Source organism: Pectinophora gossypiella, chromosome 29 (genome assembly GCF_024362695.1).
Source record: "Pectinophora gossypiella chromosome 29, ilPecGoss1.1, whole genome shotgun sequence".
Taxonomy (NCBI): Eukaryota; Metazoa; Arthropoda; class Insecta; order Lepidoptera; family Gelechiidae; genus Pectinophora; species Pectinophora gossypiella.
Window position 1 is genome coordinate 1,269,469 of NC_065432.1, and position 27,671 is coordinate 1,297,139.

The 27,671-nt window shown below is 40.0% G+C and overlaps 2 protein-coding genes across 2 annotated transcripts in view; one reads left to right on the top strand and one right to left on the bottom strand.

Annotated features, from left to right (window-relative positions):
- Positions 1-5,125: 5,125 nt before the first annotated feature.
- LOC126379606 (uncharacterized) lies at positions 5,126-16,213 on the bottom strand. The gene is made up of 6 exons (XM_050028426.1): positions 16,087-16,213; positions 15,514-15,620; positions 13,692-13,785; positions 11,963-12,071; positions 10,677-10,797; positions 5,126-5,244 (listed from the first exon to the last, which is right to left on the bottom strand). The coding sequence occupies exons 1-6, from the start codon at positions 16,211-16,213 to the stop codon at positions 5,167-5,169; spliced, it is 636 nt and encodes a 211-aa protein (XP_049884383.1). The 3' UTR covers positions 5,126-5,166.
- A 2,454-nt stretch (positions 16,214-18,667) lies between these two features.
- Positions 18,668-27,671, top strand: part of LOC126379671 (titin-like) — a 61,238-nt gene continuing 52,234 nt past the window's right edge. The window contains exons 1-2 of the mRNA XM_050028487.1: positions 18,668-18,766; positions 21,466-21,617. Coding sequence (XP_049884444.1) covers positions 18,668-18,766; positions 21,466-21,617 — 251 coding nt within the window. The remainder of the gene's footprint in view (positions 18,767-21,465; positions 21,618-27,671) is intronic.

Here is a 27,671-nt window from a genome sequence, read left to right on the forward strand (position 1 = left end):
GCTCTCTCGTTCGTGCAATGTTGAGATACAGGCTGTCCCTGAAAGGAATAGTGAAAACTTGATGCAGATTTTTATGAAGCTCTGCGAAACTGTAAATATTTACATCCCAGAATCAGAGATTAAAACCTGTCGCCGAGTGGCTAAAATGGATGCCTCCTCCAACAGACCCCGAAACATTTTAATAACACTCGGATCGTCTCGACTCCGTGATAATATTTTATCAGCGTGTACTCGTTATAATAAACAGCACCCTACCGACAAACTGAGCTCTAAGCACATAGGCATCGTAGGGGATACTCGCAACATTTATGTAACGGAACATATATCTCCGGAGAAAAAACATCTATATGCTGCCGTAAGACAGTTTGCAAAGGATAATGGATACAAATTCAAATGGGTGAAAAACGGTCAAATTTATTTGAGGAAGGATATAAATACACCCGCCATACGCGTCAAAAATCATGACTTTCTCAAGCAACTGGATCAGTAGTACTAGTTTATTATTTTTTATTCACCACTTTTTATTTTTATTCAAATACATTGTAAGTTCATATGTTGGTGTACTATTTTCACTACAGCTATTTCAACTTATATCAATTATATTACAAAAATATATTACTGGTTCCATCTTTGCGAGCAGTGAGACAGTTTGCGTGGTGTATATTTATATTCATATTTCAAAATGCTCATTATTATTGTCCGACAAAGCTAAAATACTACGCGTAAACACTCGTCGTAATTCCACAGCATATTGCATAAAACTGTTTTACTATAAAAACTCCTTCATATTTGTTTTCAAACGACAGCAACATTGTATGACTCACATACCGGTATTTGTGAAGCCGCATAACGTAAACAAAAACATTATAAACTTAGTTATGCGTTCTATCTACCTATTATTCGCAATTATAAGCCCTCACGGTTTCTCACTCGGACATTTAGTATACATGGCGGTAATGTTACTTTTAAGATGGCAAACAATAAACTAAAACTGTACTACCAAAACGTGAGAGGCTTAAGAACCAAAACACTGGCATTCTATAGAAACGTTCTGAACTATGACTTTGACGTTTTACTTATAACCGAATCATGGCTACATTCAGGTATATTAGACACTGAAATCTGTGATAATAGGTATGAGATTTATCGGAGTGACAGGATTACAAACACCACAGGAGGTGGAGTTATGATATGTGCGAAAAAAACTTTAATGGCCAAACTACGTTTGGAGTGGTCGCGTCCTCCCTCTGTCCTATTTTTATGGATAACTATCCCTAAGCGCTCATTAAAAGAACTTTCAGTAGACCTACATATATGCATTGTTTATGTTGTGGGTGGGGAAAGCGATCAAGCTGCGCACATTCACAATGTCAATGATTCTGTATCACATGTCAGCACGTCTTGCCCGGGAGATTACATAATGGTCGTCGGTGATTTTAATTTACCGTGTATTAAGTGGTCCCCGACTTATACTACTGTCGACCACGTCGGTCTTACTGAGACTCAGTTAGCGGCAACTTGTCTTCTTAACAATTGCAATACACACAACCTAGTACAATATAACTTTAACAAAAATTTATATGGTAACACAATAGACTTATTATTTTCCAATTTCTTTTTAAATGTGTCCAAAGCATCTGTTTCACTTGTTAGGGAGGACTCAAGTCACACAACACTGCACATTGAGGCTAACGATATATTTCTACCAGTGCTAAATAAAATAATTACTCCAAAGTTACGGTTCTGGAAAGCCGATTACGAAGTTATTAACACTAAGATCAATAGTATTAAATGGGATGACGTGCTGACACAAGGTTCGGTCGAGGATTCAGTCACTGCCTTCTATGGTATTATTAATAACCTTATTCAACTTAATGTGCCTGTTTCACGTGATGGGGTGAATCACTCGTATCCGATATGGTACACACCGTCTCTAATAAAACTAATTAAACAGAAAATTAAAGTACATGCTAAATGGAAGAAATATAACAACAATAGAGACTACGATGAATTTTCCCTTTTACGTGCAAGGCAAAAACAATTACAGGACATATGTTATGATAATTTCATCGCCATCTCTCAAATGAACATTAAACGTAACCCAAAAATGTTGTGGAGTTTTATACATATGATGCGTGGCAAACGCGGAAGTACTGGTTACCCTAACATTATGACTGACGGTCAGAGAACTTTCAATGACGGCCAAGAAATCACTCATGCTTTTAACAATTTCTTTCAAAGCGTGTTTTCGTCTCCGGTCCCTGGTCATTTACCGCAAGAAAAACTGATTAGCGCCCCTAGAGGCGATAGTGGTCACATACATACGCTAACTGTCACAGTCGAACTAGTGTCGAAATACTTAAAAAATATTGATCCCAACAAAGGCGCAGGTAGTGACGGCATACCCCCCGTTTTTCTTAAGAAATGCCACGATAGTATTTGTAAACCACTCACTTTACTTTTTAACCGATCTATCAAAGAAGGAGTCTTCCCTTGCATCTGGAAGGAGGCTCACATTGTTCCCATACATAAGAAAGAATCTAAATCTAACATAAAAAATTACAGGCCTATATCTATACTCAATAGCATTTCCAAAGTGTTTGAGCGTGTAGTCTATAACATCATATATCCCACAATAGCATCAAATGTGGGACATTATCAACATGGCTTTTTAAGACGCAGATCTGTCTACACTAATTTGTGCGAATTTACCAACTACATACTTCATAGCATGGAACAACCCGCTCAGGTTGACGTGATCTACACGGACTTTGAAAAGGCCTTTGACCGCGTAGACCACGTTATTTTGCTTAATAAATTGTATACACTTGGGATCCAGGGAGATCTCTTCCGTTGGATTAGTTCTTATATAACAAACAGAACACAGGCGGTAGTTTTGGGTGGATTTAAATCAAACTTTATTAACATCCCCTCTGGAGTCCCCCAGGGATCCCATTTGGGGCCCTTGTTCTACAATGCCTATTTGTATGACGTTCATGAATGTTTTGCACACTCGAGACAACTTCTGTACGCTGATGACAAAAAAGTCTACCTTAAAATTTGTAAAATAGAGGATTGCCACAGATTACAACAGGATTTAGATGATTTATCAACATATTATGAACGTAATAAAATAAATATAAATATAGATAAGTGCGTACAAATAACATATACTCGGAAACCTAAACCAATCGATTACAACTACAAAATAAATAATCAGAATTTGAAACGCGTCTACGATGTACGAGACTTAGGCGTTCAATTAGACAGCAAAATGTTATTTACCAAACACATAGATATCATGGTGGATAAAGCTTACAGGAACCTAGGTTTTGTGCTTCGGGTGTGTAAACCCTTTAATGACATTTCATGTGTTAAGACTGTGTACTGTGCATACGTCCGCAGCATTCTAGAGTTTGCTAGTATCATCTGGAATCCACAGTACACAGTATACATAGACAATATAGAACGCATACAAAAAAAGTTCGTCAAGCACCTTAATTACAGAATGAAAGTTGTTCCACCATCATACTCAGAAGCCTGTAATTTTCACTATTTGGACACATTGGAGAATAGACGTATCATGCTCGATATGGCTTTCCTGCACGATATAGTTAATTCTACTATCGATAGCCCTACTCTGACATCACAGGTATCGTTAGTCGTTCCTAGAAATCGTGCTAGACACGAAGTTCGAGACGTCTTTTATGTGCCAGGAAGCAAAACTAACTACGGACGTAACGAATATATCTCACGAGCTACCAAATGTTTCAACAGAAAATTTAGTTATACAGACATTTTTAACACAACCAAACAGAATCTAAAGAAACATGTACTAGACAAACTATCGAAAAATAACAAACAATGCATGCCGCCGTAAACTTTCGTTTCATTACTATTTTCACGTATTCATCTCATTACCGCGAAGCTGTATTACTGCTCGTTGTTTCAGATTGATTTATGTCTTGCAATTCACTCGCTTATTACTCTAATGCTGTAGTTAAAATAATTGTAATTTAAATATATTATTCTTAACTTTTTAAACCATTGTATGTAACTCGTTTGTGCACTAGCGTATTGTTCATTTAAGTTTTGTTATTGTTTTCTGTTAATTTCGGTTCAATAGTTAACGCAATCTATGATATCCTGTTATTGGCTAAGACACACTATGTAATTTAGATACTTTAACTTTACCTGTAAAACTGCTGTTGGATATCTTATGAATAAAATAAAAATAAAAATAAAAAAAGACAGATAATTGACAGCTCTTAATTTTACACACTTACACATACACACACATTACACATTACACACACACACACACACATTTACACATTTTACACACTTTTTTTTTGTACATTTACTCATTCTTTCTAAAATTAAGAGCGGTAATCCACCTCACAACCCACACAATGGAAGAAAATATCCTAACCAAACTAGGAATACATTGTTTTAAGTTTACGCGGTTAATGGCCCCGATTCCTGCAGACACCGCCTAATTTTATTTTAGGTTATATCCGTCATTTTCGTATCCGTCGAAAAGGAAAGGGACGGATGATTCACAGCTCTTAATTTTAGGAAGAATGAGTAAATTAATGTGTCGGGTTATTGACTGACGTAAAATTTTTAGACGGTTGGTTTAGATTTGTGCTTAAAATTGACGTGTGTTCCATAAATTTTATGCTTGTCGATTACCCGTCCCTTTCCTTTTCGGCGGATAAGAAAAGGACAGATATAACTTAAAATAAAATTAGATGGTATTTACAGGAATTAGCACCATTATCATAATTAAAACACATAATTATGGATCTACCTACTCCACTCCAATCTCATCAGTCATCCCGTGATAACACTTGCAACAGTGTCGAAATATCGGGAGTCTCATGTCCCTGATTTAAACGCGGTAAGAACCCGTTATTATGTGTTTTAAACTAGGAATAGTCTCACAAAATGTTTTTCTTATGTCAGAGCTGTCTCCGGGAATCGAACCCAGGACAGTTGGATCGTTACTGTGTACATCTACTATTGGTATAATAAAATAATTCAATAACTTTAAATCATAGTGTTTTAATACCAATCACACACTAGGTAAGTACGTAAAATTTATCAAAAAAATAAATACCGAAGTATTAAGAATTTAATTCTACAAAATGCTCTAAATTATATTTAAGTTGACGTAATTAGTACAGTAATTATGAGTAGTACGGCGTCTGCGCACATCTTGAACGCGGCGTCTGGAAGGCTCTGGAAGAAACATAAATACAGGGTGTTAGTGACATCGTGACGAATGTTGAAGGAGATGATTCTTGCACTTTCACGTTGTCTGTCCAGTTGTGGAACTCTCTACCTGAGTCTGTCAGGAGGGCTCCTTCTCTGGACTCTTTCAGGGCAAGAGTGAAGGCGCTTTTCCTGCAGGCATAACTTGGTAGTGTTTTTCTTATTCTCCTTACTTATATGTATTATTATATTGTATAGGCTATTTGTATGTATATGTACCTATGTGTGTATGTATATATTTTTTTGTTCGTATCATTATATGTTTATTGCACCAGTCCGTGCTCCAATGCATTAACTTCTTTCACCCTAAAGTTGCCTGGCAGAAATTGCTACTTAGTAATAAGGCCGCCTATTGTGCTTATGTTTTTATTCGTATGTTTATGTCCTTTGTACATGTCGTTGTGCAATAAAGTATTATTGATTGATTGACGATTCAGATCATGATTATGAGTTGATATCAACCCTGGTGTCAGGGTTACTACTGAGCCGACAAAGGCCCCTGACATGGCTCATGTAACGACTACTAACTTACATCAGTAAGTAACAGGGAACAACGGCTTAACATTCCAAAGCATGGATCATCTTACTTTCGGACAATCAGGTGATCAGACTGTAATGTCCTAGCCAAACTAGGGATCACAAGGGATTTTATTTATTTATTTATTTATTTAATTAGTACTGCCACATGGTTTACATTTATGCATTATACTAATTAACTCTAATTATATATATATATATATATATATATATATATATATATAGATCTGATGTAAATCACAGTTACGGCGTACCTAACTTACATAATATAATTGTCTTAATTTCTAACAAAAAGAAAAAGGAACAAAAAAGAAAACAATTAGAAAATTATAATAATATGGACCACCCATACAACAGCCTTATCCCTGGATATGCCTATAAATCCGACAATTTATCTACATTCCTATCAGTTAGCTGTCATATGTGTGGTTCACATTTAATCATCAGTGATGATTTTTGTGATATGTCCCCGGAGAATCGAACCTAGGACCTCCGCGTCGAGGGCCCGACGCTCAACCACTGGACCACGGAGGTCAAACCGCGTCTAGGGCTACGCAATGTGGGTCGACCCCTGGCAAGATAGCGGGACCCACTAGGGTCAATTAAGTCTTTCAAATATTTTCCTCTCAGACGACGCCTTGAGCCGAGGTTCGCGCCCAACTGGGCACCCTTAGGCCTGTTGTCTTAAATGTTGTACTGGGTGAGAGCCTTCAATCAATCAATCAATAATACTTTATTGCACAACAACATATACAAAGGACATAAACATACGAATAAAACATAAGCACAATAGGCGGCCTTATTGCTAAACAGCAATTTCTGCCAGGCAACCTTAGGGTAAAAGAAGATTATTCATTGGAGCACGGGCTGGTGCAATAAACATATTATAATGATACATAACAAAAAAAAAATATGAATAAGCCTTCAGCGCTCCCCATTTGTTCGGCCAAGTAGTTAATGATTCATATTCATATTCATATTCATTTATTTCGTAATAGTTATATTACATGTCATATGGAAAATATAATAATACAATAATGGTACTTAAGTACTAAGCGGTTAATTTTAAAGTTAAAAATTCTTCAAAGCTATAGAAAGTGTGTTCGAGTAGCCAGCATTTAAGCCTACTTTTAAAACATTTCAATGATGGCGCGTCAACGATTGATTTAGGCAATCTGTTATACACGGTTGGTCCTGTCACATGAGTCAGTTTGCTGGACTTGGCTAGTCTGTGTCTGACAGGTTGGAGTCTATTCGCGTGCCGTAGCGTTTTTACGGCCTGGTCCCCGCGCAGTCGATACCCGTCAATATGTGTGTATACGTACACAGCAATTTGAAAAATTACGATAGACGGGAGTGTAAGTATTTCCAGCTCAGCAAAATACGGCCTAGCGGACACATCCTGCGGAACGTGTACTATGGCTCGGATCGCCCTTTTTTGCATTCGGAAGGCCCGCTGCCAATCCGCTGCACGCCCCCATAGCTCGGCACCGTACGTCAATATTGAATGCACCGTAGCAAAGTAGCAAGATCGCGCCACATGTCGTGGAACGACACGAGCTACCCGCCACAGCGCAAAACACGCACTCCCTAATTTGCCACATAGCTTCCCTATATGAGGTTCCCAGGTTAAGCTGCGATCCAATTCATAGCCCAGAAATGTGGTAGATGTCATCTGCTCCAGTTTCGTGCTACCCACGTAGGTTGCTATAGGCATCGGTGACTTACCGCCCAGGTGGAAGTGTAGGAAGTGTGTCTTGCTTAGATTTAAAGCTAGGCCGTTGATACCGAACCACTGCGATAACTGAGCTGCGCTCTGGTTCAACCTTTCTTCCAGTTGTTGTAGACTAGGAGCTGTAACGACGCAAGCGACATCATCGGCGTACATCAACACCTCTCCAGCGTCAACAGCCTCGGGTAGGTCGTTTAGAAGCAACGAAAATAAGATATTTGACACCGAGGAGCCCTGAGCCACACCCATAGCAGTGCAAAGCGGGTTAGACCTCACACGACCGCCACAGGCCACCAACACTTGTGACCTTCCTTTCAGAATGTCTGCAAACAGTGCTTGTACCGGGCCTCGTATGCCGTAATGAACCAGCTTGTTACCGAGCACGGAGTGATCAGCAACGTCGAAGGCCTTTGAGAGGTCGCAACACAGCACCGCCACCTGCAAACCACGCTCCCGCGCGTCCATGACGCGTCGCACCACCTCCCTCGCTACTCCGGTTGTCGAACGACCTGCGCGGTATGCATACTGACGGTTAGAGATGGCTTCAGTTGCTTGTAAGAAATTTGTGAGTCTCTCACTCAGTCCATTTTCTAATATTTTGGCGACAGCCGGTATAACTGAAACGGGTCTGTATCCATCAATATTTTCTCTCCTTCCCTTACCTTTAAAGAGCGGCGATATTTTGCTCCTCTTCAAAGACAAAGGAAAAATACCGTCCCGAATGCACCGATTGAACACGCAAGCTAGCACCGGAGAGATCTGATCGGCAACCGAGTTCAACAGAGCCATAGAAACCTCATAAATATCTTTAGTGGGCTTATGCGGTATGCGTGTTTTAATAATTTTGCGTACTTCATTTGGAGTAAAATACCGCAAACGAAGAGACCGATCAGATGGTGGGCGCGCGGCGAGCAGCATGGTAAGCACGCGCGGCAGGTTCGCCGCAGGCGCTGCGCAAGCAGCCGCAGCACTCACAAACCGTGAGTTCATGGCATCCACGACCTCCTTCCTACACTTGAACTTCACACCGCTAGAGTCTACGGCTATGTCTGTGAAGTCAACTTTAGGCGTATTGTCTTTCCCTCTTTCTTTATTCACAACCTCCCATACGGCTTTACAACGATTTTGGCTATTGCTTATTAACTTAGAATAATGGTCTGTCTTTTTATTTTTTAATAATAAATTATATTTAGAATCGGTATTTTCAATTAAATTTTTAATATTGTCACAGTAAGGAAATTTATTCTTTAATTCTATCAATTCAAATAAAAATTCTTTAGTATTTAATATGTCGTCTGAAATCCAATTATTATTATTACTATATTTTTTTATATTATTCTTTCGTTTCATAGGAAAACAGTTGTTAAATTTGTTATAAATTACATTTATCACAGTGTTAGCCATAGATTCCGCCGAATTTCCATTCGAGGCAAACACATTTGTCCAATCGACGCTTTCAATTGCGGCGACAAAAATTATCATCTTGGCGTCAGAATAATCTCTAACAATGCGAGTTAGTGGCGAAGGTACTCGGCGAGAGCAAATTAATTCACCGCGGATCGCGTGATGGTCGCTTATGTTAGTTATAACGGGAGACGTATGTACTGATGCTTTAGGTAAATTTGTGTATAAGTGGTCTATCGACGTACTCGAGTGAGCGGTTACTCTCGTCGGGAAATCTACCTCACACCTAAAATTGTAGTAAGACAGAATATCGTACAACTTTTTGGCATCTGGGCACAGTTTGTCTAAACAGTTAATGTTAAAATCGCCAACTATAATACACTCGCAATCGCTTACACTAGCTTTCTCGATCACACTTTCCAAGCAAACTAGAAACCGTTCTGTAGTCCTGTTCAAAGACACATTAATTACACCCGTTCTATAAATGCATATAATGATTAAATTGTAATCTATAAGACGTATAGCGGACACTTCACACAATGGTTCTACTGATAACGCAGTAAACTCCTGCATTTCAACGGCGTTTATGTCGGTTCTTATATATATACAACTACCACCATGTTCTTCCCATTTCCGACAATATTGGGATATTAGAATATACCCGTTTAAGTTAATACATTTTAATGTATCTTCCGTCAACCAATGCTCTGTTAAAGCTAACACGTCACACTTGAGGTCGGAACTAAGAAGAACTTCGAGTTTATCAGTTTTATTATTTAGTGAACACATATTTTGATGGCATACGATAAGTTGTGTAGTAAGTAAACTATTCGAACTAGTGAACGCAAGCGCTGGTGATCTATCACTGGGCGGCTGTGGACAGTTGTGGTACGACCAATGTTGCGCAGGATCCCCGCGCTGCGCGGGGGCGGAAGCGAAACCAGTCCGAGAACCGGACACCTTGTGGCCACGAAGTCGGTGTGGTTAGGAGCGGGTACAAGCTCGCCGGCATTCCGATGACGAATGCAGCGTGCCTATCGGTTCTAATGACGTTGGTGTCCTAAATTTTGGATCCGATACGAACCCTCAGTGCTCCCCATTTGTCCGGAAAATAACTCAATGCCATTGGCGGCAAATCTACAATAAGTCACATCGAAATAAAAGGGCTTTATGGCGCGCCCTGGAGAGGCCTATGTCGTAGCACAAGGAATATAATACTACGTATGGAACGGCAACTCTCCGCTCCCCACCAGCGGCTGAGCTAGGTTTACCTCACCCCCCCCTCAAACATAGTTTAGACACACCCCAGACACTTCATACAAACGACCTCGTTTTACACAGACACCACACATTGACGTTATCGTACACGCGCATCTGTGTGTGTGACGTCTGACGCCATACGATTCAAGTCTAAACGTCATCCAAACTATAGAATGCCTGCTTGACAAGCCATTACGATTGAAGACTAAAGTAGGACCGAGGGGGGAGAGGTAAACCTATCTCAGCCGCTGGTGGGGAGCGGAGAGTTGCCGTTCTATACGTAGTATTTATTACTTATTCTATGGTTTAAATATGTATAGGCGTCAGACGTCACACACACAGATGCGCGTGTACGATAACGCCAATGTGTAGTGTCTGTGTAAAACGAGGTTGTTTGTATGAAGTGTCCGGGGTGTGGCTATGTCCAGCAGTGGACTGCAGTGGACTGATGATGATCTGGATTTACCTTCTCCCCTTCATCGTCCTGCAGCCTCTTGGTGGCAGCTCGGTCGCAGCTGATCTCATCGACTGAAGTCCTGAACTTCTCTATCTCTTTCCTATTGTCCAAATCCGGTTGAAACTTGAAACTGGAATAAAACATCATCTCTCAAGCATTATCCCGTTTTTCACAGGGTCCGCTTACCTAACCTGACGATTTGACAGGTCCGGTTTTTTACAGAAGTGAGAAATGCATTTTCTGAACTTATTTTTTTTTTCTGAGCTTGTTCTAAAGTAAGACGATCCGTGCTTCGGAAGGCACGTTAAACCTTTGGTCCCGGTTTAGTTACTGATGTTAGTATGTAGTCGTTACATGAGTCATGTCAGCAGTTGGCGGCTCAATAGTAACCCTGACACCAGGGTTGATGACATTGGTAATCCACCTCACAACCCATCCGATGGAAGGAGAAGACGTTGGTCTAACAGTAACTTCATCTTGCGATTTAACGACTTCTTACTTACATCAGTAAGTCGTAACCGGGACCAACGGCTTAACGTGCCTTCCGAAGCACGGATCATCTTACTTTCGGACAATCTGATGATAAGCCAGTAACGACCTAAACAAACTAGGAACCAGAAAATATTTTTTGTGATATGTCCCCACCGGGAATCGAACTCGGGACCTCCGGATCGTGAGCCCAGCGCTCAACCACTGGACCACGAAAGTCGTTACAGACGGCGATACGGCTCGCCTATCACGTTCGTCTAACAGAAAGCTCGGTGAGGTGTGGGTACTTAGTTCATCTTGCGATGGATGTACAGTCATGAGCAATACAATGTACCCACTTTAAGACTCTGTCGCACTAACATATTTGACATTTGGTGAGACTTAGTTCAATTGAGAGGAGCTCGGTGGCGGAGGAGCTCGGTGGCGCAGCGGTAAACGCGCTCGGTCTGCGATTGTTGAAGTTCAGCAACTTTCGCAAAGGCCGGTCATAGGATGGGTGACCACAAAAAAAGTTTTCATTTCGAGCTCCTCCGTATTTCGGAAGGCACGTTAAGCCGTTGGTCCCGGCTGCATTAGCAGTCGTTAATAACCACCAATCCGCACTGGGCCCGCGTGATGGTTTAAGGCCCGATCTCCCTATCCATCCATAGAGAAGGCCCATGCCAGCAGTGGGGACGTTAATGGGCTGATGATGATGACAGTTCAATTTGTCAAAAAAGTTAATGTGATATGGTACCAAAGTGTATGCATATTAATGCTCGTGACCGTACCACTGAGTAGGCTAGCCTCTGTACTGTTCCACTTACTTCATTTTGGCTCTACCGATCGGCTTCTCAGGTATGGTCTTGTTAACACTACTGCTCGTGTTAGATGGTTTGTTCCCTTTTTTATCTACGTCCAATGTATCTTTGTAATCTGCAAACCACAATAATACAGGGTGTTAGTGACATCGTAACGAATACTCAGGGGGATGATTCAGACTATGATTCTGAGTTAATATCAAGTGGAATTTTCCGTCGCATTCATTATTTTTTTTAGTTTTTTTAAATTATTTTCGTTCCTATACTTTTGCGATAGAAAATTCCACTTGATATTAACTCAGAATAATGAGCTGAATCAACCTCCTCAGTATTCGTTACGATGTCATTTACACCTCGTAAGTACCTACATACAGGAGCCATACAAGTATGAGTGTTAGTGACACCGTAACGAATACTAAGGGGGATGATTCAGACTAGCGTTGAAAATTCCGAAAGTAACAAATTGTTTTTATCGGTGAAAAAAACGTCAGTTCGTTTTTTACCGTTTTATTTGTTTGTTACATTGAAATATATCCGAAAAAAACCTTAGGAAATAAACGGGTATTTAATGAATTTTCGCCGTTTAATTCGACAAATTAGAAAAAAACGATTGAAAAAAACAAGTTTTTATCACCAAATTTTTAAAACAATAAGGCATATTGTATTTCTATCTTGCTCACAAATCAGATACAAAGTCACTGTCGCTTTCTGAAGAATCAGTATTACAAGGCTCAAATTCAAAAGATTTAGATTGCATTAAATGTAAATTTGATCTAACGTATACTAGCACGTTGCTTATTATTAGGTATTTTGTGTGTACTATTTATATAAGTAGGTATATATGCTAGGTTATGTATATAGGTTAGGTATATATTATATTTGTAAGTATGTTATATATTTATTTGCATGTATTTGTTGTTAAGTTGTATGCATAGTTTGTACCCGCAATCTTTAAATTTTTTTTTTACCTTTTTCCTCACCTTATGGTTGTCTGGAAGAAATCGCTTTAAGCGATAAGGCCGCCATTTGCCATGTACTTAGTTAAGAGACTTTTTGTAATTATTTCTTTTTATTTTGGTGCAATAAAGTGTATTTGTATTGTATTGTATTGTGAATTGTTAAAATTATTCAATAAGACTGAAAAGTACCTAACTACTAAAATTAGGTACATGTAATGATTGTAGTAGTGCGTGCGTGACATGAACTAAGTATCTGTGGGTCGGAATGAGCGTATGACAACAAAACAAGAAAAAAAACATTCGACCCTCCATGAATAATAAAAATATTCTTCTAAAAACATTAATACTTTTCCGTTTCTTTCATATTTTTCCGGTTTTTTTCGTTTTATTCATAAAAAACATGAAATATTTCATATTTATTTTTCTTGAAACTTTCGAATAAAACTTGTATAAAAACGAAAGAATTTGAAAAAAACGGGAAAAATTCCCGCTTTTTTCAACGCTAATTCAGACCATGATTCTGAGTTGATATCAAGTGGAATTTCCTGTCGGGAAATAGATGAAAATGTTAGTGGCTTTTTAAATTATTTTCCGTTCCATACTATTGCGAACGTTGCGAGCGTTATTTACTATTGAGAAGAGAGGAATGGCGGTTACTCCACCGACAAGAGCGCAGCTCTTAAATAGAGAGAGAGAGAGACTATTGCGACGGAAAATTAAACTCAGAATCATGGTCTGAATCATCCCTCAAAAAATTTCGCTACAACCTAATTTACCTGTAGTATCCTTGTATATCTCTGCTAATTCCCGTTCTATTTTGATTTCATCCTCATCAGTATCAGGATCTTTCGATTTGTAACGACTCTCGAGCTGAAAATAAAGCAATTTGATACCAACACCATTGTTTAACCACTACCGTAGATCTAATGCGATGATGATTCTAGCGTCGACTTCAAGAAAATAAAACCCGCAATTGAAACCCTGGAAGACTCCGAAGTCCTAAAAGCCCTCAATGAAGAAATGCTCAAAGCTTACGAAGAAAAGAAGAAAGTAGAAAAGAAATGGACGACGTTTCTTCAAAAACCGAAGAGGCCGGTGCCGAAAGCGAAGTAAGGCTACGCGGAGAATTTAGACATTGAAGAAGAAAAATTGGTAAGCTTTTTATTTTAATATCAGCACAAATACATTTATGACACTTTCACCTATATTCCAAATCATAGTATATAACACAAACTCGCGACGGTAACTGAATGGAGATGGTTAAAAGTACATCCATCGCCATAATGAGATCTGTGAATATTCTTATCTATGATTTACCATTGCCGAGCTGCCGTAGATACAACGCTTGATACAAAAATGCGGCGAAAACTTGGCGCTTGTTTAGCTATACATTCGTACACAGCGGTATATACTAGTGATGTTCCGAATATCCGTATCCGTATCCGCGGATATCCGAGATAAAAGAAAAATCCGTATCCGTGTCCGTTACTTTTCACGCGGATCTTTTACGGATCGAATTTAAAAAATTAACTATAAAATTCCATTCAGATTGTTTTTATTTCTTAAAATCAAATATTTGGCACCTTTATATTGCAAACATTTAGATAGATAGATCTTTATAATGAAAGCAAAATAAAATATCACTTTTATAACAATGAAATAACTAAAACTTTAATCATTTTTTTTAAGAAATTTAAAGATCCGTTTCTGTATCCGTATCCGCGGATCTTTACACTAAATATCCGTATTCAGATCCGTATCCGCGGATATATATAACGATCCGGCACATCACTAGTATATACATTCAATAATATCGTGTCATATTAATTAACAAAGTACGCAACATCTTATTACGTACTTATATTAGAGCGTGGTACTTCGTAACGTGGTCGGGTTATACTGCGACTCGGATTGACCGGGAATACTTGTTAGTGTATTAAAATACACACTCACTAAAATAACTTTACTTCATAACTTTTGGTGAGTTTTACTACGAAAATTAAAATAATTAAAGCACATAATAACGGGTTCTTACCGCGTTTAAATGGGGATATGAGACTCCCGATATTTCGACACTGTTGCAAGTGCCATGATCACGGGATGACTGATGTGATTGGAGTGGAGTAGGTAGATCCATAATTTAAACGCGGTAAGAACCCGTTATTATGTGCTTTATTTATGATAATAACCGCGTAAACTTAAAACAATGAAAATTAAAATGTTTATATACTATGATAACATTGTTCATGTTTTCGTTACAATGTCACTAACACCCTGTATACAGCCTCCGTGGTCTAGTGGTTGAGCGTTGGGCTCACGATCCAGAGGTCCAGGTTCGAATCCCGGTGGGGATTAATGAAAAAGAAACAATTTGTGAGCCCTGGTTTGCTTAGGACATTACAGGATTATCACCTGATTGTCCAAAAGTAAGATGATCCGTGCTTCGGAAAGCACGATAAGCCGTTGGTCCCGGTTACTACTTACTGATGTAAGTATGTAGTCGTTACATGGGCCATGTCAGGGGCCTTTGGTGACTCAATAGTAACCCTGACACCAGGGTTGATGAGGTTGGTATCTATAGAGAATGTGGCTGATTACCTTTCGGACCTCCTTCTTGGTTCCAGGTGAGGGTGCGAGGGTTGAGACCGGTACATCATCATCGTCAACCTCAGCTGATGGCTCCTCATCAACGTTTGGAGGTAAACCTGAAAAAAGTAAACATCATTAAGTAATGTTTTCAAAGAACGTCTAGGGCCCTGTGCCGAGGTTTTTCTTCTTCTTGCTGCTTCTTTTCTCCGGCAGACATTTCACAGGTCCTTCTCCTTATCGTGTGGGTTGTGAGGTGGAGGACCAACCTGGTGTCAGGGTTACTATTAGCCGCCAAAGGCCCCTGACATGACTCATGTAACGACTGCTAACTTACACCAGTAAGTAATAACCGGGACCAACGGCTTAACCTGCCTTCTGAAGCACGGATCATCTTACTTTTTGGACAATCGGGTGATCAGCATGTAATTTCCTAACCAAACTAGGGATCACAAAGTGATTTTTGTGATTTGTCCTCACCGGGATTCGAACCCGGGACCTCCGGATCGTGAGCACAACGCTCAACCACTGGACCACGGAGGCTGGAGACGGAGGCTGCAAGTCTATTTATATTAATTAGGTTACCTTTAACTGGCGGGCCAATTTCAATGATCTCCTGTCCAAAAGATTCTGTTAACGACTTAATATTACCTTTTGCTCCATAAACACAGTATATTAACGAGAATACAATTAAAATGTTGAGTAGCCGCATTTTTAAGAATTTTTCTTTGAGTTACTAACGAAATCTTGCGAAACAAAAGATTACGAAATTACGTTTTTGCGGCCTAGTAGATTCTGATTTTTATTACAAGTATCTAGTTGGGTCATTCATGTATGTAATAATGTTGAAGGAAGTTTTATTTAAGTAAACCTAATTATACCTATACAGGGGTGCTAATTCCTGTAAACACCATCTAATTTTATTTTAAGTTATATCTTTATTCTGTCATTTTCTTATCCGCCGAAAAGGAAAGGGACGGGTTAACGACAAGAATAAAATTTATGGAACACACGTCAGTTTTAAGCACAAATCTAAAACAACCGTCTAAAAATTTTACACTGGCCAATAACCCGACAACGGTTTGCATATCAGCAAGATACATACATACATACATAAACTCACGCCTATTACCCAGCGAGATTCCTTTTTGATTCGCCCGGGTTATCCATTCATTTACTCATTCCTCCTAAAATTAAGAGCTGTCAATCATCCGTCCCTTTCCTTTTTGGTGGATAAGAAAATGACAGGTATACCTTAAAATAAAATTAGATGGCGTCTGCAGCAATTAGCACCATTGTGTATTTTAAGTTACTTATAGGTACTTATCTGTAATTTTCTTATCCGTCGAAAAGGAAAAGCATGGATGATTAGCTGGTATATGGAATACCCGTCAATTGAACGCAGAAATATAAAAACCCCTTCCATAATTTTACATTGGCCAATAACCCGATAGAATTAAGTTAAAAGCGCACAGTTATTTTATTCGACAAACGCTGCGTTATAAATACGCTAAATAAAATTGACAGGTACTTACTTATAACTTAAAATAAAATAAGGTGTGTATAACTTACCTACTTACTACCTTAACTTACTTTTCCTTCAAACTGGGCACCCTCAGGCCTGTTGTCTTAAATTTTGTACCGGGTGAGAGCCCTCAGCGGTCCCCATTTGTCCGGCCAAGTAATTAATGCCATCTGCGGCAAATCTACAAAAAGTCACGTCAAAAAAATCTTAATGTTTTTTCTTTTACTTATAATATCTCTTTTAGTCCGTAGTAACATTATACGTACTTTGCCTAGGTTTCCCTTAAATCGCGTTCACTACTTGGCCAGCCAAGTGGGTACCGTTGAGGGCTCATGTAGGCCAATGACGTTGACTAGACACATACTAATATACGATCAATAAAGAATGCAGAATGTGGAGTACCCTACTTAGAGAAATGGGGCATTGAGCTCGATGCCAAGTTTACAGTTAGTCTGAATTGAACCTCCGGTTAAATCGGGTTGATTAACTGATCGACAGCGGCTCCTATAGATGACGGTAAGCTTCACGCTCATGTTACTTGCGGGGTGCGCTGGAAAGGCGGATAAGTGGAAACTGTGTTTGGTTTTAAATAGGTCCGCCATTGGTCCCGGTTATTACTTACTAAATGTAAGTACGTAGTCGTTATATGAGTCATGTCAGGCGCCTATAGCGGCTCAGTAATAACCCTGATACCAGGGTTGATTTGGTTGGTAATCCACCTCACAATCCACACGATAGAAGAAGAGACTGTAGTCTTCAATCATATGGCGTCAGACGTCACACACACAGATGCGCGTGTACGATTACGTCAATGTGTAGTGTCTGTGTAAAACGAGGTGTTTTGTATGAAGTGTCCAGGGTGTAAGTCCGTGCACAGGACCCCGATACCGACCCCGCCGGCGTGGTCGACGACTTCCCTGAATCAGCGCTTATCGCTCGGGATCAATTAATTCTTTCAAATATTTTTCCTCTCAGACGACGACGCATGATGTTAACGCCCAACTAGGCACCCTCAGGCCTGTTGTCTTAAATTTTGTACCGGGTGAGAGCCTTTAGCGCTCCCCATTTGTCCGGCCCACAATCTTTCAATTTAAATTTTTACATTTTCCTCGCCTGTACCTAGTTAAAAGTCTTTTGTAATTATTTGTTTTTATTTTGATGCGCATACATAATATTAAACAGCCTATATACGTCCCACTGCTGGGCACAGGCCACCCCTCAATCAACCGGAGGGGGTATGGAGCATACTCCACCACGCTGCTCCAATGCGGGTTTGTGGAGGTGTTTTTACGGCTAATAGCCGGGATCAACGGCTTAACGTGCCCTCCGAAGCACGGAATCATCTTACTTTTTCGGACAATGAGGTGATTCAAGCCTGAAAAGTCCTTACCAAACAAAGGACTGTCTCACAAAGTGATTTCGACAATGTCCCCATCGGGAATCGAACCCGGACCTCCAGATCGTGAGCCTAACGCTCTAACCACTAGACCACAGAGGCTGTTTGTCGTTGTGTGTATTTTGGTGCAATAAAGTACATATTTATTTGGAAGTCACTTCAAAAAAGCTGTCCTCGTTTGAGAAACAAGTCTTTGTACACCAGTGGGTGTCTGGCGACCTAATAAGTCATCTTCTTGTTCATAGATGGAGGTTGATGTCCGACTGACGCGGTCGGCTGACCAGCCCTGGGGCTTCCGACTGATCGGGGGAGTGGACTTCAGCATGCCTCTTACCGTTGTCAAGGTAACTTACGTCATCATCATCAGCCCATAAACGTCCCCACTGCTGGGGCACGGGCCTTCCCTATGGATGGATAGGGAGATTGGGCCTTAAACCATCACGCGGGCCCAGTGCGGATTGATGGTTATTAACGACTGCTAATGCAGCAGGGACCAACAGCTTATCGTGCCTTCCGAAGCACGGAGGAGCTCGAGATGAAAACTTTTTTTTGTTTTCACCCATCCTATGACCGGCCTTTGCGAAAGTTGCTTAACTTCAACAATCGCAGACCGAGCGCGTTTACCGCTGCGCCAGCGAGCTACTCAACATACGTCATAGAATAAGTAATTCTTTTTTTATCGTGTGGGTTGAAAGGTGGACGACCAACCACATCAACCCTGGTGTCAGGATTATTTTGATTGTATATAGATTTTAAAGTTTCATAATTATAGTTGTTTTTTTTGACGTGACTTATTGTAGATTTGCCGCAGATGGCATTAACTACTTGACCGGACAAATGGGGAGCGCTGAAGGCTCTCACCCGGTACAACATTTAAAACAACAGGCCCGAGGGTGCCTAGTTGGGCGCGAACCTCAGCTCAGGGCATCGTCTGAGAGGAAAAATATTTGAAAGGATTAATCGACCTAGTGGGTCGATAGCGATAAGCGCTGATTGAGGGTAATCGCTAATTCCTGCAGACGCCATCTAATTTTATTTTAAGTTATACGTTTCCTTTTCTTATCCGCTGAAAAAGAAAGGGACGTGTAATCGACAGACATAAAATTTATGGAGCACACGTCAATTTTAAGCAGAAATCTAAAACAACCGTCTAAAAATTTTACATCGGCCAATAACCCGACATAGTTAAGTAGACAGCACGTCAAACGGATTGTATAATACCAGCGAGATGCCTATTTATTTCGCCTGGGTTATTCATTAATTTACTTATTCTTCCTAAAATTAAGAGCTGTCAATCATCCGTCCCTTTCGTTTTCGGCGGATAAGAAAATGACATTTAGAGATAAGCTTGCCTGTACTATCTGTTTTCTTTGTATGTTTCTTGTGTCTGTTTTATTGTGTACAAATAAATAAATAAATAAATGACAGGTAATTACTTATAACTTAAAGTAAAATTAGGAAGTGTCTGCAGGAATCGGGGCCATTATTTTCAAATTTATGGTTTTTAAATGATGACGACTCCTAATCAATCGCAGACATTTATAGCGCTGTCGATCACTACGAGATAGTGCACTGGGTTACTTCACGCAGAGGGCAGGAGGCCAGAACACCCGTCCACTTTGGCGGCCAATGTGAAAGGCAACAATCGCCAACTGTATTTATATCTTCAGTTGACAGACTATCAATGTCACTACGATTGGTTTTCGCATGAAAACTAACATGCGCTTCGTGATAAAATAATAAAACGATTCATTGAATTTTGTCGAAAACGATCTCCTTCTATTTCGACAAAATTCAATGAATCGAATTCAATGAATTCAATGAATTTCGACAATATTCAAAAAAAGGGTTGTGAGGTGGATTACCGTGGATTCCATTTTGTTCTCCTATTTTTTATGTCACATTGAGTTTGGCCTATTATTCTCTCTCTCTCTCTCTCTCTCTCTCTCTCTCTCTCTTTTTTCATAATGATAATTTGACATAAGTAATAGTGTTTTGGCATACTATGTCATTATGTATAAGTAAATATAGTTTATCCTATATAATTCAAAATTCGTATTCAACATACATACATAAACTCACGCCTATTTCCCACCGGGGTAAGCAGAGACTAAAAGCAGCAGAGCTGAATCATCCCCTCAGTATTTGTTACTATGTCACTTACTTATAAGCTGTACAGTCATGAGCAATATGATGTACTTACCACTTTAGGACTCTGTCGCACTAACATATTTGACATTTAGTGAGACTTACAGTTCAATTAGTCAAAAAAGTTAATGTGACATGGTACCAAAGTGTATAATATTAATGCTCGTGACGTGACCGTGCACGCACGTGAAGGCACGTTAAGCCGTTGGTCCCGGCTATTAGCCGTAAAAACACCTCCACCAACCCGCAGTGGAGCAGCGTGGTGGAGTATGCTCCATACCCCCTCCGGTTGATTGAGGGGAGGCCTGTGCCCAGCAGTGGGACGTATATAGGCAGTTTATGTTTATGTGTTTATGACGTGACCGTGCAAGTACATACAAGTAGCCATACAAGTAGATAGGGTGTTAGTGACATCATAACAAATTCTGAGGGAATGATTCTGAGTTGGATGATTCGGAGGAGCTCGGTGGCGCAGCTGTAAACGCGCTCGGTCTGCGATTGTTGAAGTTAAGCAACTTTCGCAAAGGCCGGTCATAGGATGGGTGACCACAAAAAAAAGTTTTCATCTCGAGCTCCTCCGTGCTTCGGAAGGCACGTTAAGCCGTTGTTCCCGGCTGCATTAGCAGTCGTTAATAACCATCAATCCCCACTGGGCCCGCGTGATGGTTTAAGGCCCGATCTCCCTATATATCCATAGGGAAGGCCCGTGCCCCAACAGTGGGGACGTTAATGGGCTGATGATGATGATGATTCTGAGTTGATATCAAGTGGAATTTCCCGTTAGGAAATTCATGAAAATGTTAATTTTTTATGATGGAAAATTCCTCTTGATATACTCAGAATCATGGTCTGAATTATCCCTCATTCAAACACCCTACATTGTTTCTTTGTCCAGGTGATCCCCAACTCGCCAGCAGACCAGGCAGGTCTGCAGAACGGTGATACAGTATACCGCATCAATGATGTCGACTGCTCCTCGGTGACCCATGATGACTCGAAGGAGATCCTCGCCGCTGTTGGTGACAGCCTTACACTTGGAGTGGTGCGGTATGTTATTACACAGTCAGTGGTGTTAGTCACAGTAACTGTAACCTGGAACCTGACAGAGGGCAGCAACTGTCAGTACTATTCAGAGGCGGAGGACAGGAGTCTCTTTTTTGACGTGACTTATTGTTTTGCCGCCGATGTCATTAACTACTTGCCCGTACAAATGGGGAGCGCTGAAGGCTCTCACCCGGTCGATAGCGATAAGCGCTGAATGAGGGAATTCGTCGACAACTTATTACATTTTTCTTTATTAAAATTCATAATAAATTAATAATTAATGTTATGGGCGATAGGCTGATCCCTTATCACCATAAGGTTCATCATATCCATCTTTGGACTTCGTATCAACAGTGGCTGCAAGTTGTCTTTGATTACTTGTGGCTCTGCCCACCCCATTAGGGATTACGGGCGTGAGTTTATGTATTTATGTATGTAAAATTCATAAATAAGTTAAGTAGAAAAAAAAACGTTTTTTGTCACCATTATACTTATCTGTCTTTATTTAGTACTTAATCAGAATTTCATAATTTATCTTTGACTTTTTATTTATCTTTTATTTATCTACCCAATCACTACATAGTATAAAACAAAGTCGCTTTTTCTGTCCCTATATCCCTATGTACGCTTAAATCTTTAAAACTACGCAACGTATTTTGATGCGATTTTTTTAGTAGATAGAGTGATTCAAGAGGAAGGTTTATATGTATAATAACATCCATTAAATAGTGGAGAAATACTGTTATTTTTGAGGTTTTTAATGTGATGTTGTAAATATTTTTTTCCTCAGCATTGCACCCGAGCGAAGCCGGGGCGGGTAACTAGCATATAAATGATGAGTATTGTTTTAAAAAATGAGTTCACATGCCAAGTGAGTAGAAGTACGGTCACGAGCATTAATATGTATAAGGTAAACGCTCCTATTAACGCCACCCAAAAATCGACATCGTTTACCGCCACCTTTTTTAAATTGCGGATATTTTGAATTGTGTCTAAGATAGAAAATTGATTAAAATGTCAAAAGATACATGTATTAATTGACCATGAAACGAACATACCCCTGAGCGTGGGCAACAACAGTCTAATTCGTAATTGGTCTGTAAGTGTGCAGTGTCCGCGCAAGCAACGCGCTCCATACAAGCCACTACTGAAATGCATAAGCATACAACATTTTTTTCTTAAGGTTTTGTGTCCGATGAAACATATTTTTCTTCATTTTAGTAATTATAACTACTTGTTAATACGTTTAAGAACTGAGAAAGCATGCTATATTTGATATTTGTGTTAGTTTTAAATGATTAATTTGAGTTTTAAAATGTGGCGGTGATAGAAGCATACATTTGCAGTTTGGTTACTATTACCGCCACCTATGGCGGCGATCGATATTTGTATGATATTTGTATTTTTTAGTTATTTAAGGTAACATGTCCAATCATTCATAATGTTATCATCTTATTTTATAGTATGGTTCATGAACTATATTAAAATCTATTAACGCCACACATTTGGTGGAATTCAAGTATCCTGTGCTGCATATAAATTAATGTATTTTTTTAAGAAATGTATGAACAAGTAGTTGAAGTAATTATGAATTTCTAATTTAAATACTTTATATATTTATTAAAATATGCTTTGAAACTGGTTATTACATACGTAGCTCTCATTTTGAATATTTATTTGTTTTCTTAAGGCAAATTTTTATGTGGCGGAAATTGAAACACAGAAATTACATACATGTTTCTATTACCGCCACCATAGATTCCCTCTTATGATTTATAGACAGGGTGATGCATTATTCTTTGGACTGACAGAGACGGACGGACAGACCGAAACGGACGAACAGATAGAGACAGACGGACGGACAGAGACAGAAGAACAGACAGAGACAGACGGATAGACAGAGACAGAAGGACAGACAGAGACAGACGGACGGACAGAGACAGACGGACGGACAGAGACAGACGGACGGACGGACAGAGACAAACGGACGGACAGAGACAGACGGATGGACAGACGGACGGACAGAGACAGACGGACCGGCAGAGACAGACGGATAGACAGAGACAGAAGGACAGACAGAGACAGACGGACGGGCAGAGACAGACGGATGGACAGAGACAGACGTCAATTATGTATATAAATCTATGAAACCAAAAGATTTTTCTGTAGTTTATGTCACAATTCATTTAATAAAAAAAAAAACAATAATAATAAAGTTTATTGAAAACTTCTCATACAGAATCATTTCTTCGACTCCCGAAATCCTGAGGGAGATTGAGAGTTTCTATAGACAGCTATATTCCACGAAAACATCGGGCGAAAGCATGGCTCGAGACCCTCGAGCCAAGCTTACCTGACACTACACTGAAGATATCCCGGACGTCAGCCTGTATGAGATTAGGATGGCCCTCAAACAGCTCAAAAACAGCAAAGCGGCAGGAGATGACGGAATCACAGCAGAACTTCTGAGAGCGGGCGGAACGCCAATACTCAAAGCCCTCCAGAGGCTCTTCAATTCCGTCATATTTCAGGGCAAAACGCCGAGGCATAGAGCGGAAGCGAGGTGATCCTGTTCTTCAAGAAAGGTGATAAAGCCCTACTGAAGAACTACAGACCTATCTCGCTTCTGAGCCATGTCTACAAGTTGTTTTCGAGGGTCATTACGAATCGTCTCGCTTGCAGGTTTGACGACTTCCAGCCTCCCGAACAAGTCGGTTTCCGAAAAGGCTTTAGCACCATAGACCACATCCATACGCTGCGGCAGGTTATACAGAAGACCGAAGAGTATAATCTGCCACTTTGCTTGGCGTTTGTGGACTATGAGAAAGGGAGACCTGAGCGGTGTTGCAGTCTCTTCAGAGGTGCCAAGTGGACCATAGGTACATCGAAAAGCTAAGGGACCTCTACCAAAATGCCACTATGTCAGTTCGAGTACAGAACCAGAGCTCTAATCCGATCCAACTGCAGCGAGGAGTGAGACAGGGAGATGTCATCTCTCCGAAACTGTTCACTGCTGCATTGGAGGATATTTTTAAGCTTCTGGACTGGAAAGGATTTGGCATCAACATCAACGGTGAGTACCTGACGCACCTTCGATTTGCCGATGATATAGTCCTAATGGCTGAGACTCTGGAAGACCTGAACACCATGCTCGAGCATCTCAGTAACGCATCCCAACGAGTGGGTCTTAGCATGAACATGGCAAAGACAAAAATTATGTCCAACGACCATGTCGCACCCACTCCAGTTCAGTTTGGGAACGTTACACTCGAAGTTGTAGACCAGTACATTTACCTAGGACAAATAATCCAGTTAGGTAAGTCCAACTTCGAGAAAGAGATCTCTCGTCGGATCCAACTCGGATGGGCAGCGTTCGGGAAGCTGCGGAATATCTTCTCGTCCAAAATACCAGTGTCTCAAGACGAAAGTTTTTGACCAGCGCGTGTTGCCAGTGATGACCTACGGCAGTGAGACGTGGCCGCTTACTATGGGTCTCGTGAGGAGGCTCGGTGTCGCTCAGCGGGCAATGGAGAGAGCTATGCTCGGTATTTCCCTGCTTGATCGAATCAGAAATGAGGAGATCCGCAGGAGAACTAAAGTCACCGACATAGCTCGGAGAATTGCAAAACTGAAGTGGCAGTGGGCAGGACACATAGCGAGGAGAACCGATGGCCGCTGGGGCGGAAAGGTTCTGGAGTGGCGACCACGTGTTGGACGACGCTCAGTGGGTAGGCCTGCTACAAGGTGGACCGACGATCTGGTGAAGGTGGCGGGAAGCCGCTGGATGCGGGCAGCGCAGGACCGATCGTTATGGAGATCCTTGGGGGAGGCCTATGCCCAGCAGTGGGCATCATACGGCTGTTGATGATGATGATTATTGAAAACAGTTCGTTTACAGTTTTTGTTGGAACGCTGTCTTTCAAACTAGGTGAACCTGTATTTTGAGAGACAGTGCCTTCCCAATTTATGTATCTATTAACTACATTAACAGTGGTAAAAATACGGTATTAAAACAACTTTTTTTTAAATAAAGTATTTAATTGTATCTGAATAGTTGGTTAGATATCTCGTTGGCGGTATTCGATGCAGCAAAGGCGGTAATAGAAAAAAACCGCAATTCATGTGGCGGTAATAGAGGCAAGTGAGTTTTCGGACATAAAATTATTTTTTATCCAAAATATTCACTCAAAATTAAAAATTCTTGATGTATTTAGCAGAAGACAGTCATAACAATACAAATAAAATAAATAAGCTGCACTAGCAAATACAGAAGTACTTAATTTCTGAGAGGTAATCAGAGCATAGCTTAACCTGGCGGTAATAGGAGCGTTTACCTTACACTTTGGTACCTTGTCATATTAACTTTTTTGACAAATTGAACTGAAAGTTTCACTAAATGTCAAATTTGTTAGTGCGATAGAGTCCTAAAGTGGGTACATTATATTGCTCATGACTGTACCCGTCATTTTCTTAACCACAGAAAAGGAAAGGGATGGATGATTGACAGCCCCGTCGCGTTGGTTTAATATGTGTTGTAATCTATTTCAATCACAATACATGTTTGAAAGATTATTCATAGCAAATATCTTCCCCAAAAGGTCATTTGTGTATTGGTATACAACCAGTGTATCCAAGTGTGGTTCTCAGTTCTCAGTTTAAATTACGTGGACACTGAAAAATTGCTAAATATTGACCATTAAAATATTTATGTTCCAATTCTTCACACTCACACACACACACACACACACACACATAGACACACACACACACATAGACACACACAAACTATAACACTCCATTCTCCACCAACACGTTAATCAGTTTGTATAGGTGTGCTGCATAATGGAATTGTTATTTTTGGTTTTTAATTGTGATAAGACTATGCCAGACTGTCCCGATAGCGATAAGCGCTGATTGAGGGAAATCGTCAACCACGCCGGCGGGGTCGGTATCGGGGTCCTGAAGTGTTAGTTGTCGCGAGCTGATTGGCCGCCTCTATGGCTAGAGTAATCGGGTCGTCGGGATCGTATATTACGTCCTTCGGAAGTGAACCTATTACACTGCTTTCATACTGGATAATTAGAGAACATAATTATGTTTTCGGTGATTTAAACTCAAAACTATTGCCTACACGTTAAGGTTTAAAATCGTTTTGTCTTTGCTAAATGACATTGGAGGCCGAAAATAGGTATTGACGCGTGCCAATGTTTAAAAAATAGAGCTGTCAATAAGTATTGTAATGATTTGATTGCAGCCAACTTCAGATTGATTGCAATGGAGTAGGGTTGACAACAGAGAGGTAAAGAAAATTAAAAAATTAAAAAAACCCCGACCAGAAAAAATGTACGCTAACAGCAGACCAGCTCAGTGGTTCCAGAAGTCATTAGTGTTTCAAATGTCAGATCCCACATGCTTGCAAGCAAACTGAGCGTTTAACAAAAGACCTGATGACCTTGAAGACACTTATTTCATAATTATGTTATACACATCTACTTGTCATATATTGTTTATGAATCTCTCTCGTTATCTGTTTATCTGTGGCTTTTATTTTACACATCTGTTTATTTGTCGTATCTATTATGTATACTTTAACCCCTTGGCATACTATCTACCTTTGACTAATACTTTCATATTTTTCGTAATCCCTTAATTCATATTATATTTTTTTATATTTTCTTCATAATTATATTTGCTTATTTTCTTATTTATTGTAAGTAAATCCCGACACTTTTTGTTGGCACGATAGTTCAAAGTATTTATAAGCGTAACTTAGGTACTGGCAGAATATCAGTGTTGCTAAGAGTGGTATTTCTACTATTCTTCGCAACAACATGCTGAGTCAGTCCCTTTTCCCTGGCAGTGTATTTTTGATTTGTATACTTATCTTTATCTTCTCTACTATTGTACTGCACTGTTTTGGGAATAAAGTTATTCTATTCTATTCTATTCTATTCTATTCTATTCTAAGACCTGAACCGATTTCCACCAAACATAGCTAAGAACACTCTCGACTGATATACCTTTCAAACAAAATAAACCGCATTAAAATCGGATCAT